Source organism: Anolis sagrei, chromosome Y, assembly GCF_037176765.1.
Source record: "Anolis sagrei isolate rAnoSag1 chromosome Y, rAnoSag1.mat, whole genome shotgun sequence".
Classification (NCBI taxonomy): Eukaryota; Metazoa; Chordata; class Lepidosauria; order Squamata; family Dactyloidae; genus Anolis; species Anolis sagrei.
The window spans coordinates 35,295,790-35,309,874 of NC_090035.1; the positions used below are offsets into that span (position 1 = coordinate 35,295,790).

Here is a 14,085-nt window from a genome sequence, read left to right on the forward strand (position 1 = left end):
GCATACTACTCCTCTGTTGCGCCAGCTCCACTGGCTGCCAATTAGCTTCTGAACACAATTCAAAGTGCTGGTGTTAACTTATAAAGACCTAAACGACTCCGGCCCAGTTTACCTGTCTGAATGTATTCTCCCCTATGAACCATCTAGGTTGTTAAGATCGTCTGGAGGGGCCCTGCTCTCGGTCCCACCGGCCTCTCAGGCGCGTCTGGTGGGGACGAGGGACAGGGCCTGCTCGGTGGTGGCCCCTCAACTCTGAAACTCTCTCCCACTGGAGATCAGAACTGCCTCCTCCATTCTGTCATTCAGAAAACGGGTGAAAACCTGGCTATGGGGTTTGGCTTTCAACGAGTGAATAAATATTTCTGTGATCGGATAGATGACGATGAATGATGGACAACGAATTCAGTATGACGACTGACCTTTGTTATTATGTGATTGCATTTTGCTATTATAATGTTTTAATTGAATTATTAATTGAATTGAATTTGAAATCATATGCTATATGATTTTTTAATGATAGTTTTGTGATTTTATTGTTGGAAACCGGCCCGAGTCCCCTGATAGAGGGGAGAAGACCAGTATACAACATTGCTAAATAAATAAAATAAAATAAATAAATAAATTTCAAAGTCCTATGAAAACACAGTATCAGCAACTTATAATTCCAAACAGTTCATGGCTGGGGAAAGGCCAAGGTAAAGGGAGTTTTGTTAAGCACCCAAAATATGTGTGCTAGTATTGATGCCTAATGGGAGATTGTTGCTTTAGGCAGCTCACTTAATGACTTCTGGACAGTTTCATGTAGTTTCTGATACAATGTGGAATGCTTTACCATGAGGCATTGTATGTTGTATTACGGCGGGATCTGCGTGTTTACAGCCAACTTGGCCAGGTGGTGTGACATAATGCTTAAGGTAATAGCATCCCAGGTTTAACTTTGGAGGAAGAACATCTAAACAGCCACATGCAGTCTGTAGTATGGGGATTGTGGTATTGGCCTGAACAGTAAGTAGATGACAGTTTGATCTGTCTTAATCTTGAAGTGATTATCAAGTGATTGTAGGGACAGAGAGGGATGTACAATTTCTAAACCATATTTGGAGAGTTATACCAAAAAGGGACATCTGTCTGTCCTGTATGTCTAATGACATTGAATGTTTGCCGTGTATGTTTTCTGTGATTCGCCCTGAGTCCTCTTTGGGGTGAGAATGGCATAATATAAATGCTGCAAATAAATAAATAAATAAATAATGCTTAGCCCAAATTATTTGGCTGGATTTTAGAAAATGAAATGTCATAGGTATCTTTCAAAAAAACTGGTTACTAGAGCAGCAGCATGTCTGGAGGTGAACATTTGGCTGAAAGAATAATAGTATTGTTATGAGTATGGAGTCCCCTGTAATCAACTTAATGGAAGAGCAATCTGTATGTTATCTGGATAAGTGTTTTCAGGCATTTTTCATATTGTGTGAACAAAATGATTTCTAAGATGAGAATTTACATTAATGTATGTTTTCTTCTCACCCACCCCCTCCATTTTTTCTATTAGGCAGAAGAAGCAGGCCTGGCTGTATCTGTTTTGTTATGTGTAAGAGCCCTACAACTTAGATCAAATGAAAACAATGAAATGAAGTCCTCCGTATGCAAAACAATTGCATGCCTTTTGCCAGAAGATCTTGAAGTCAGAAGAGCATGCCAGCTCACTGAATACTTGCTTGACCCAAAGGAAGAAGGATATAATCTGCTTGAAGACCTCTACCTGTTACCAGATCAAAAGTTTGATGAAGAAAATGCACCTGTTCCAAACTCACTCCGTTGTGAGCTCTTGTTGGCTTTAAAAGCTTATTGGCCATTTGATCCAGAATTTTGGGATTGGAAGACACTGAGGCGGCATTGTCTTAAATTGTTAGGAAAACAAGTTTCTGAGTCAGAGGATGACCTGAGTTGTAATGAGATGTCATTCAATGAGACTGAACTGTTAGATAGTCTCCTAAGTGACTGTGAAGAAGGCAAGAAAGAAGGCAGGTTTGAAGGCATAAATCAGCCAAAAATGAGAGTGAGAATCAAAAAGCCAATTGGTTCCTCAGAGAGATACCAGCGATGGCTTCAGTACAAATTCTTCTGTGCCATTTGCAAAAGGGAGTGCATTGAGGCCAGAATACTTCACCATTCTAAGATGCATATAGAAGGCAGTCTTTTTACATGCCCAGTGTGTATTAAAAAGTTCAAAAGTAAGGATGTCTTTGTGCGTCATGTGATGGAGCATGTAAAAATGCCTCCTAGTGGAAAACACCGTGCAAAGAAAAAAATGCTGATAAAGAAAAAAAAAATGACAAACAGTAGACTGTCAAGGTTTGCTTATCCAGCACATGTAGAAAATCAGCCTTTGAAAATAATGCCGCGTGAAAAGCCCAAGATAAATCCTCAAGACTATGTCACATTTAGCAAACTAGAAGACTGTCACCTGCAAGACAGAGATATATATCCATGTCCAGGCACAGATTGTTCCAGAGTTTTTAAGCAGTTCAAGTACTTAAGTGTTCATTTAAAAGCTGAACACCAAAACAATGATGAAAATGCAATGCATTACTTAAACATGAAAAACCGGCGTGAGAAGTGTTCGTATTGCAGGCGACATTTCATGTCAGCAGTCCATCTGCAGGAACATGAGCAAATGCACACTGGACCTCAGCCTTACATGTGTGTGTCTGTGGGTTGCTATGCTAGGTTTAATTCTGTCAATGAGCTGCTACATCACAAGCAGCAGCATGATGATCTGCGTTATAAATGTGAGCTCAGTGGCTGTAATGTTTTTTTCAGTGACTTAGGACAACTCTACCACCATGAAGCCCAGCATTTTAGAGATGCATCATACACTTGTAATTTCTATGGCTGTAAAAAGTTTTACTATTCCAAAAGTGAGTTTACAAATCACCTATCGATGCATATTTCAAATGGTGAAATGAAGGAGATGCCGATTAAACACGAGGATCACGTTTCCAGGGACAATCATGCCTGTCTTTCCGATTCTGCAGTGGTTGAACAAAAAGATCCTCCCCATCTCAAGGAGAGTCCTAGTTTGCCTTCTGGATCTACAAATTCAGAAGGAACCTTGATGGTTAAACAAGAGCCTTTGTCTGATGAAGAGGTAGATGGCAAAAGTAATAGTAGTATGGGAAGCAATATTGAATCCTTAACCAATGAGAATGAGGTGGCTTTACTAACTGAAACAGTGGATTGTGGTCAGGCAGCTCCTAGTGCTGTATTACTTCATGAGAAGGTCTTCCACCCATTCAATTTCAAAGAACGGTATTCTAACGTGGCTGTCTATTTTGATGGGAAAATGTTTACTTGTGGCTTTGAAGGCTGTGGATCAACATACAACAATTCAAAGGGTATGCAGAAACACCTTCGAAGGGCTCATCCATACAATTTCAAACCTAAAAGGAGGCATAGCCTAAAGGCTAAAGATATTGGTCAGTTCAATAAAAGCCTGTATAATAGCTCTGCTGGAGAAATTGGCTCAGAGCTCCAGAATCATTCAGATACAAATGGAGATTCTCCAGACATTTTAGATGGTAATACAAGCCCTAATGACAAATGCTTTTTAACAGACGAACCTTGTCCTTCTCCGGAAACATCCTTTTGTGAATATGCTAAAGCACGAAGTACAGAGAATGCAATGTTGGAGCTGCTCTTGGGCTTAAAGCATTTAAGTTTAACAAATTCTAGTGGCCGATTTGGAAGTTTTTCCAGATTGTTGCAGTCATACTCATCCAAGGGCTCCAACTCTGAAGATGAATCTATCTCAGACCATTTTCTTGAAGAGCATCAAGGCAAGCTACCAAATCAATACCTTACTCAGTTGGCAGCCAAACCATTTTTCTGTGAGCATCAAGGTTGCAGTTGTGAATTTGTGACCAGAGAAGCACTATTGACACATTATGTTAGAAAACATAATTATTCAAAAGAGATGGTGCTTCAGTTGAACATGTTTCAGTACCGCTATTCACCCTTTAAATGTCATATTTGCCAAAGATCATTTACAAGGAAAACACATCTTAGAGTTCATTATAGAAACAAGCATAAACTTGGCAATATGACAGCCACTCAAAAACTGTTTGGAAATGAAAGTGTTGAGGATGGTGATTGCGTGGAGGATATGCTGAACAGCAGTGCGGCTTCAATGTCATCCTTCTACGCCAATACAGAGGAAGAACTTGATGGCCAAAGTAAACTTACTGATGAACAACGGTGTCATTCCAAGAAGGGGGAGCTCAGTTCTGAAACAGATCTGGAATCTAGTGAGGAAGGAGAGAGTTGTGTAAGTGAGAAACAGACTAAACTCTCCACATTGGAAAGCCACCGAAAAGGACTAGAAGCACGAGAGGGGAGGGGAAGTAAAAGAACAGTTGCCAAAGGAAATCTTTGTTACATTTTACATAAATACCACAAGCCATTCCATTGTGTTCATAAAAATTGCAGTTCTGCATTTACTAATCAGAAAGGCTTGATTCGTCACTATAGAACTGTACACCAGTATAACAAAGAGCAACTCTGTTTGGAAAAGGACAAAGCGAGAACAAAGAGGGAACTTGCCAAATGTAAAAAAGATAAGGCATGTAGCAAGAGTTTTCTGTGTCCTAAATCACTTGCTAAGCACTGCAGTGACTTTCATACACTTGATCATGGAGAAGATTCAAAAATGCTTTCTGAAACTGACTCTGTTAGATTCCCCTGTCATCACCCTCACTGTACAGCGGCATTTTATTCCTTTCACAAATTAAAACACCACTTGATGGAAGAACATTCTAAGGAGGAAGAAGTAAATAAAGAGATTGAAATCCATTGTGATCTCAATGGCTGTAACAGAGTTTTCACAACGTACAGCCGTTATTGTCAGCATGTTTATTTTCGACATGGTGTCATAGGAGGTGCCAAAGGACAAAGCTGCTTGAAAGACCGGTGTGGAAGGCATAATGTGAGTAACAAAATGAGACATATCAGTGAGAAGGTTGAGAAGAACAATAATAAAAACAAAGGGAAGCAGTTCTATAATTTCAGAACAAGAGAAGAGGCCTTGCAGATGTGCAGAGACAACTACGACCAGACGCAGTATCCATGCATGATTCACGGCTGTCCTTCAGTAGTAAAACTGGAAAGCAGTATTGTGAGACATTACAAGCGTACCCATCAGATGGCCAGTGTTTATATAGAAAAGCAATATGAGCAGCTTGTACTTTGTGTTGAATGCGGTACTGTGATAAATGATCCTTGTTTAGAAGGGACTCAGAGTACAAATAAAGAAGCAAATCATAACGCTAAACAGGATGTGACATTACGCTCTGCATATCAGCATGGAAGGGAGGAGTGTCTTGGTCTGAACTCTGATTTTGATCATGAAGATAAAGACAGTAAAAATAGCAGATGTTCTGCAAGTGACAAGCCTCCAGAAGCTGGTGCCTTATTGTGTACAGGCACTTTAAAACATACCCACAGTCCCACATCCAGATGTTTTGAAGAACGTAGTGCAGTTGAATCAGCTCAGCAGTGCAAAACAAACTTGGGAAAAATTCATGGAACATCCCAGGACAGAGAGAGCGATGAAAGAGAGAATAACTCTTATTGCATGAGGTCATATACACAGTTACCAAGGGAGAAGGATGCTAGTGATTGGCAACCAAATACTAGTAAGCTTCCTCTTTCTGCTTCAAAAACCAAATTACAGAACCAGCCAACACCTAAGCCCTTTGATCTAAAGTCCTTCAAACCAATGGGATTTGAGTCTTCATTCTTGAAATTCATCCAAGAAAGTGAGGCACGAGGAGATGATGATGACGACAATGAAGGCAACTCTGAGTATGAATGGGAACCACCTGAACAACCTGAAAGATGTGGCATGGCAAAAAGAGCTAAAGACATTAAAAGGGATTTGCCACAGAGCAGAGCTAAATGTGAACATGTATCAGCAGCTGTGTCCAAGAAGAGCAATGGCTCTAAAGCGCAAGGGCAGCTGAGAGGAGTACAACCTCTCTTGTCAACTGACTCTCCTATTCCTTCTCTGGAAAATCTGAGGGCCATCTTGGATAAAGCGCTTACAAACTGTGGGGACCATGCCTTAAAACAACTGCATTATTTGCGACCAGTAGTTGTTCTTGAAAGATCTAAATTTTCCACTTCGCTCATAGACTTTTTTCCAACAAAAAAAGCAGATCATCTTTGTGTGGGAAGTTCATAATTTTTTTTGTTTCTATTTAAAAGAAAAAGAGAGAGAGAGAGAGAGACTGCCTCCACTACTGTTAAATGGGGAAATTGTTTAATTTGGATGTTTGCATCTGTTGTTAAAAGTTAGATTTGACTGTATAGTCCCATGAATGTATGGCATCTGTCTAAAGCAGCATTGGTCAGTTGGTAGAACTCAAAGTTGTTGGACGGCAGCTCGTGCCTGCCCTACTGGCATGGTCAACATTGAGGGATTACAAGTTCTGCAGTACAACAAGATATGGAGGGATGCAACCCCATTCTCCATATTCTACAGTATTGGTTAAAACAGGTGCCCTGTTATATTAAGAAAGAGTTGATATTTTGGTGCTACTTGACAGAATATTGAAGGGGGCTTCCTCTTGCAAAGTAAATGTGCATGATTGTCTATGAAACACGTACTTAGGGTACCAAGGTTGGGGTGGGAGGCGGGTGGGAGGAGGAAAATCTTACTTGACTTGAATGTGCACCTCAGGGTGCTTTGTGTAACATATTGTACACTACAGCATCTTATATTTTTTGAGTTATGAGTTTCAATAAAAGGAATTTTTTCACCCATTTCTGTTGATTGCAGAGTCAGCTTAAGACTCATTTGATTTGAGTAGTGCCTGTAGTAATTTTGATTCCGGCACATCAAAATGTGACCATGTGTTTTAAGTCAAAGGGTGATGGGAGGGAAACCTGTCAAGATAGCACTGGTGTCGAGGAAAGAATTCTCACAAAATTGAATGTACAATAGTTATAAGGTATGTCAAGAAGGAAATAAGGACCAAGCTAATTGTGATGATTATTGGGATGTACTTAAGAAGCTCATATTTGCACTGGTCGTCATCTAACTCGTTTTCTGGGTCTTTTGAGTTTTGGCGATGGGTTTTAAGAGAACCATAGGAAATTGGGTTGTTGTAGGTTTTTCAGGCTATATGGCCATGTTCTGGAAGCATTCTCTCCTGAAATTTTGCCTGCATCTATGGCAGGCTTCCTCAGAGGTTGTGAGGTTAGACCGCACGGGGGAGCTGGAGATGACAGAGGGAGCTCATCTTTGCTCTCCCCGGATTCGAACCTCCGACCTGTCCTGCCGTCACAATGGTTTAACCCATTGTGCCACTGGGGGCTCCTCTTTCTAATACTATACCCCATAAACGGTTTACTGACTTGAGTATTGAAATACAGTATTATAAGCAAATAAATACAAACTTAATGTACCACAATTTTACTCTCTTAAATTAAAAACGGCTTTTAATTTAAATTGTTATTTTTTGAGCTTTTGCCATTTGCCTGAGAGTTCTGGTTACTTGAGAGTCTACTGTATATACAGTGATCTAGTAAAATAGTGTCCCTTATATAAACAGGTAAAATCCAGGTTTGCTTTTGTATTGTGGTGAATGGTAAATGGAAAAAAATAGAACCCAAGGGGGAAAAGGGGTTTCCATTTACTATATAAGGCTACCTGTTAAGAAATCACTTTATTCAGAATTTGTTGCCAGGTGAAACATCTGTTCAACCTGAATGGAAAAAAAACAAATAAACAAACAGCAAGCTTTGGGGTACAATAATAAAATCCTAGATTTGGAAGAGACCACAAGGGTTATCCAGTCCAGGAACCTGCCATGTTTTGATGTCCCCTGATGTCTTCCTTTCCCTAAGCTAAACATTCCCGACTCCCTAAGTGACCCCCAGACCTTTGATCATTTGGGTTGCTCTTCTCCATACACATTCTAGCTCTTTAATTTCCTTTTTAAATTGTAGTTCCCAGAACTGGACACAGTATTCCAGATGAGGTCTCACCAAAACAGAATAGAGTTCCCTCAATAGTCCTGTTGATGCAGCTTAGAATTCCATTGCCTTTTTTAGTTGCCAGATCACTCTGTTGACTCATGTTCTACTAAGACCTTGAAATCCCTTACACATGGACTGTTTTCAATCCAGGCATCACCCATCCTAGACCTGTGCATTTCATTTTTATTGCCAAAGTGTAGTAGTGTACATTTCTCCCCGTTGAAATTCATTTTTGTTAGTTTGGGCTTAGCTCTCTAATCTGTTATGGTCATTTTGGATTCTGATCCTGTCCTCTGCAGTATTTGCTGTCCTTCCCAATATGATGTCATCTGCAGATTTGATAGGTATGCCTTCTATTCCATCATCCAAGTACAGTAATTGATAAAAGGTGAGAGGAGGGGGAGTAGCTTTATATCTCAAAAACAGTTACTGTGCAGAAGAGATGCAAGAATTCAATCTGGAAAACCAGCTTGAAAGCATCTGGATAAGAATCAAGGGAACTGGGACTCAAAAAGATCTCGTTGTGGGTGTCTACTACAGATCTCCAAGCCAGGATGAAGAACTCTACAAAATCTGTCAACAGTTAGCTAAATAGGCACAAAGAAGAGAGATAGTTATGCGTGATTTCAATTATTCTGATATTTGCTGGAAAATAAACTCGGCCAAGAGTACAAGGTCCAACAAATTCCTCGCCTATCTTGCAGACAGTTTTATCGTCCAGAAGGTAGAAGACGCAACAAGGGGATCGGCTACTCTTGATCTCATCCTGGCTAATGCAGAGGACCTGATCAATGCAGTTGAAGTGGTCAGATCCTTAGGGTCAAGTGACCAGGTCCTCCTGCAGTTTGCGATACAAAGGAAGGCTGAAACTAAGACAAGTTAAACCCGCCATCTGCTAACTTCAGCTAACTTCTGAAAAATGAAGGAAATACTGAGCGGCATTCTGTGGACATGGAAGTTATGGATGGGTGGGAGTTTTTCAAGAGTTAAATACTCAAGGCGCAATTGCAAAGAGTGCCAAAAAAGAGAAAAAATAAGAGAAGGGCAGAGAAGCCAGAATGGATGTCCAAAGAAGTTCTAACTGGGCTAAGACTCAAAAGAGACATGCACAAGAAGTGGAAAACGGGAGAAATCACCAAAAAAAATTCAAATGAATAACCAACTCCTGTAGGGAAAAAGCTTGCAAGGCTAAAGCGCAAAATGAATTCAGGCTTGCCAGGGACATTAAAAACAATATAAAGGGCTTTTTGCTTACGTTGGTAGAAAAAGGAAGAACACGTTGATACCAAGCAAGATTCTGGAAAAGATAATTAAGGAAGTGGTCTGCAAACACTTAGAAAGGAATGCAGTCATCTGTAATAGTCAACATGAATTTATCAAAAACAACTCATCTGATTGTTTTTTTAATAGAGTTACAAGCTGGGTAGATGCAGGAAATGCCATGGATGTAGCGTATCTGGATTTCAGTAAGGCATTCGACAAGGTCCCCCATGACCTGGCAAACAAATAGCCAAATATGGGTTAAGCCAAACTACGGTTAGGTGGATTTGTAATTGGGTAAGTGAATTAACTCAATGAGTGCTCGCCAGTGCTTCCTCTTCATCCTGGAAAGAAGTCATGAGGGGAGTGCCGCAGGGCCCAGTTCTCTTCAACAACATTATTAGTGACGTAGATGAAGGGTTAGAAGGCATAATCATCATGTTTGCAGACAACATCAAATTGGGAGGGATAGCTAATGCTCCAGAAGACAGGAGCAGAATCCAAAACAATCTTAACAGACTAGAGATGGGCCAAAACTAACAAAATGAAGTTCAACAGGGACAAATGCAAGATACTTCACTTAGGCAGAAAAAAATAAAATGCAAAGATACAAAATGAGGGACACCTGGCTTGACAGCAGTACGTGTGAAAAATCTTGGAGTTCTTGTAGACAACAAGTTAAACAACAATATGATGCAGCAAATTAAAAATCCAATGGGATTTTGGCCTAGTGTCGAGATCCAGGGAAGTCATGCTACCCTTCTGTTCTGCCTTGGTCTGACCACACCTGAGTCACATGGTGTTCAATTCTGGGCACTGCAATTGAAGGGAGATGTTGACAAGCTGGAATGTATCCAGAGGAGGGTGACCAAAATGATCAAAGGTCTGGAGAACAAGCCCTATGAGGAGTGGCTTAAAGAGCTGGACATGTTTAGCCTGCAGAAGAGAAGGCCAAGAGGAGAATTGATGACCATGTATAATTATATGAGGGAAAGTCATAGGGAAGAGGGAGACAACTTGTTTTCTGCTGCCCTGGAGACTAGGGACCTCATCACACTCAAGAATGAATTCACTTTATATCTGGCTTCTTCCTCCTGCAGAATTATGGGGTTTGTAGTTTAATGATGCTGTTAAAGGCTCCTCCCTAAACTACAAACCCCAGAATTCTGCAGGAGACAGCAACCGGATTTAAAGTGGATTCATTCTCTAGTACCACGGTCCTTAAACTTTTTAAACAGAGGGCCAGGTCACAGTCCTTCAAACTGTTGGAGGGCTGGATTATAATTTGGAAAAAAAAATGAATGAATTCCTATGCACATGGCACATATCTTATTTGTAGTGGAAAACAATACAATAATTAAAATGAAGAACAATTTTAACAAATATAAACTTATTAGTATTTCAATGGGAAGTGTGAGCCTGCTGTTGGCTGGTGAGATAGGATTGTTGTGTGCTTTCAAGTCGTTTCAGACTTAGGTTGACCCTGAGTGAGGGCCGGGTAAATGACCTGGAGAACTGTATCCGGCCCTCGGGCCTTAGTTTGAGGACCCCTGCTGTAGTGTGATGACACTATAGGAAAGGGAACAATGGCTTCAGACTACAGGAAATGTGATTCCACCTAAACATTAGGAAGAACTTCCTAATGGTGAGAGCTGTTCAGCAGTGGAACTCTCTGCCCAGAGTGTGATGGAGGCTCCTCCTTTGGAGGCTTTTAAGCAGAAGCTGAATGGCCATCTTTCGGGGGTGCTTTGAATGTGATTTTCCTACTACTTGGCAGGGGGTTGGACTGGATGGCCCAGAAAGTCTCTTCCAACTTTATGATTCTATATATGTCTCCCTATATTAGATACAAATCACCTTGGCATTGTTTTCTTACTGTTAAGGACTTCCTACACTGTAATATATTCTCAGTTCTAAGTAGCAAATGCAGTGCAGAAACCTGAAATGCTTTGCAAGATCTGACCAAAGAATCATTGGTTTATCTGCAGTAGCAGAGAATTACAGAACGCCTCGGGTAGGAGGAGGCTTCCCTTAGTTCCCCAGTCTAGTGTCTGCCTTGGCTTTGTGTAGCTGTGACAGCAAGACATTCCTAGCAGAGATTTCTTGAACAGTGCCCTTCAGACCTCCTATTTCTATTCTCTGCCAAAAAAGAAACAAAAAAGGTATCTGTTATCACTCCTTCCTTTCCCACAGACTGAGCAATGTGACTATGCAGGAAGAGGGGAGCTAGGCGCATTGGAGGAATCTTGAGTTGGTTTCTTAAGCTCAGGACGGGAGGCAAGGATGCAGGGATTGGGACCAGGACACAACCCCATAGCAAGAGTCAAGAGCCAGTCCAGATTTCCTGGTAAGTTTGCTCTGTGTGCCTAGATTTATCTGCAGAGAAAAATAAATAAATAAATCTAATAATATAATATACTAGCTGTGCCCTGCCACGCATTGCTGTGGCCTATAGTAAGAATTTTTGAAGTAGAGGTAGATATCTGAACTATTATGAAAGAGAGGTACCTACCTATTCTTTCCCCCTTTTTCTTCCCCTTTCCCTTTCTCTCCTTTCTTCCTTCTCTACCTCTTTCTTTCATTCCTTGTTTCGCTCTTTGATTTCATCCTTCTTTCTCTCTTTCCTTCCTTCCCTCCCCTTCTCTACTTCTTCGTCTCCTTTCTTTCCTCCCTGTTTCCTTCCTTCTTTCTCTTTTTATTTCCTTTTCTCCTTCCTTCCTTCTTTATCTCTTTCCTGCCTTTCCTTTCCTTTTTCTTTCATATTGTTTTCTTTTTCCTTCTTTCAGTAACTCTTTCCTTCCTTCCTTCTCTCCTTCCTGTCTGTTCTCCCCCAATACCATGGTAGAGTCCCTTCTAACTCTATTCTATGAGTCTATTTAATATAGTAATATATAGTAGCAACATTATATTGTACTAGCTTTCCCCTGCCACACGTTGCTGTGGCCCAGTCTGTTGATCTGGAAAATAAAGTAATGAAAAAGTGTTGGTTTCTAATATATGTAATTTCTTTCTGCTTGTGGGTAAACAATATTTCTTGCTGTTTCTTTGTCAGTGTTGATGTGGAGAGTGCCTGGTTTGCCCACCCTGGAACATGGAACATATTGTTGTCCTTCTTTAAGGGTCCCTTTCAAATCTATGATACTATATCTCTGTGTGTGAATCATATCTATCTATCTATCTATCTATCTATCTATCTATCTATCTATGTCTACGGCTGGATGGGTCTTTGTGAGGAGGACTTTGATTACATTTTCTTGCCCTGATAAAGGGAGCTGGATTGGATAGCCTCAAGTATTTTCTGTTGGTCATGGGGGTTCTGTGTGGGAAGTTTGCCCTGATTCTGTCGTTCGTGGGGTTCAGAATGCTCTTTGATTGCAGGTGAACCATAAATCCCAGTAACTAAAACTCCCAAATGTCAAGGTCTATTTCCCCCAAACTCCATCTGCATTCATATTTGGGTGTATTGAGTGCTTGTGCCAAGTGTGGTCCAGATCCATCATTGTTTGAGTCCGTAGTGGTCTCTGGATGTAGGTGAACTACAACTCCAAAACTGAAGGTCAATGGCCCACCAAACCCTTCAAATATTTTCTGTTGGTCAGGGGATTCCTGTATGCCAAGTGTGGTTCAATTCCATCATTGGTGGAGTCCAGGATGCTCTTTGAATATAGGTGACCTATAAATCCCAGAAGTTACAACTCCCAAATGACAAAATCATAATTTTTGAGTGATGGTCACTCCTTGTGTTGTGAGACATTTTTTTTGCCAAATTTGGCGTGATTTCGTTCATTGGTTCTTTTGTTTTTAAGGCAGTCATTATGCACAGAGCATTTTTATGGAAGAGACCTCCAAGGGCCATCTAGTCCAGCCCCTTCTGGCATAAGGGAAAAGCACAATCAAACCACTCCTGAGAGATAGCCATTCAGCCTCAGTATAATACTACTACTACTACTACTACTACTTAATAATAATAATAATAATAATAATAATAATAATAGAAGAATCCTAGTATAGAAGAGACCTGAAGGGGCCATCCAGACCAGTCCCTTTTGGGAAATGGGAGAAGCACAATCTAACCACTCCTGAGAGATAGCCAGCTTCAGGTTAAGAATAAGAATAAGAACAACAACACCAATAATAATAGCAGTCCACTTACATCTGGAGAACACTGTGAACCAACAGAAAGATGGCAAAATTTGAACACGGTGGAGTTTGGGGAAGACCACCTATGAAACATCTTATGCCAATTTTTCTTAAGTTCCATGGCATAGGTATATTTTAGTTTCTTGTTCCAAATTTGTTCCCATTCATTTAAATGGATGGGCCTTTTAAGATTTTTTTACCATCTAATCATACAGTTCTTTACCACTTCTGTTTCCATGGACCACTCCAGGAGCTTATTATGTAGCTTGATGATGAGTTTTTTCTCTCTCTCTGAAGTATCCTTTCCCAAGCTACGTCTTTCAAGTTAAAGCTTCTTTTTTATCTTGATTATAATATTATTTCTTTTCAAATAGTGTAACCAAGAAATATTGCCATATTCTTGATTTAAATCTGCATGGGATTTTAAACTAGTAGTATTTTTAATTAATAAATCCTTATACGTTGGCCATCTAGTCCATGATCTTTGTTATTGAAGTGACAGAGAACTTCCCAAATAATTTAGTAAATCTGTTCTATAGATACTTACGAAACTTACAGGTTCAGAGCAGCTTACAAGGAGCTAGGAAGATGCCTCTCCAACCCAATATGCTGATGACAATGTAGAATCATAGAATCAAAGAGTTGGAA

General features: G+C 40.3%; 1 protein-coding gene across 1 annotated transcript in view; it reads left to right on the forward strand.

The window, feature by feature from the left end:
- The window catches only part of LOC137095159 (zinc finger protein Rlf-like), an 80,720-nt gene extending 73,901 nt beyond the window's left edge, over positions 1-6,819 (forward strand). The window contains exon 8 of the mRNA XM_067461489.1: positions 1,550-6,819. Within this exon, the coding sequence (XP_067317590.1) occupies positions 1,550-6,238 (4,689 nt within the window). The 3' untranslated portion in view covers positions 6,239-6,819. The remainder of the gene's footprint in view (positions 1-1,549) is intronic.
- Positions 6,820-14,085: the final 7,266 nt, after the last annotated feature.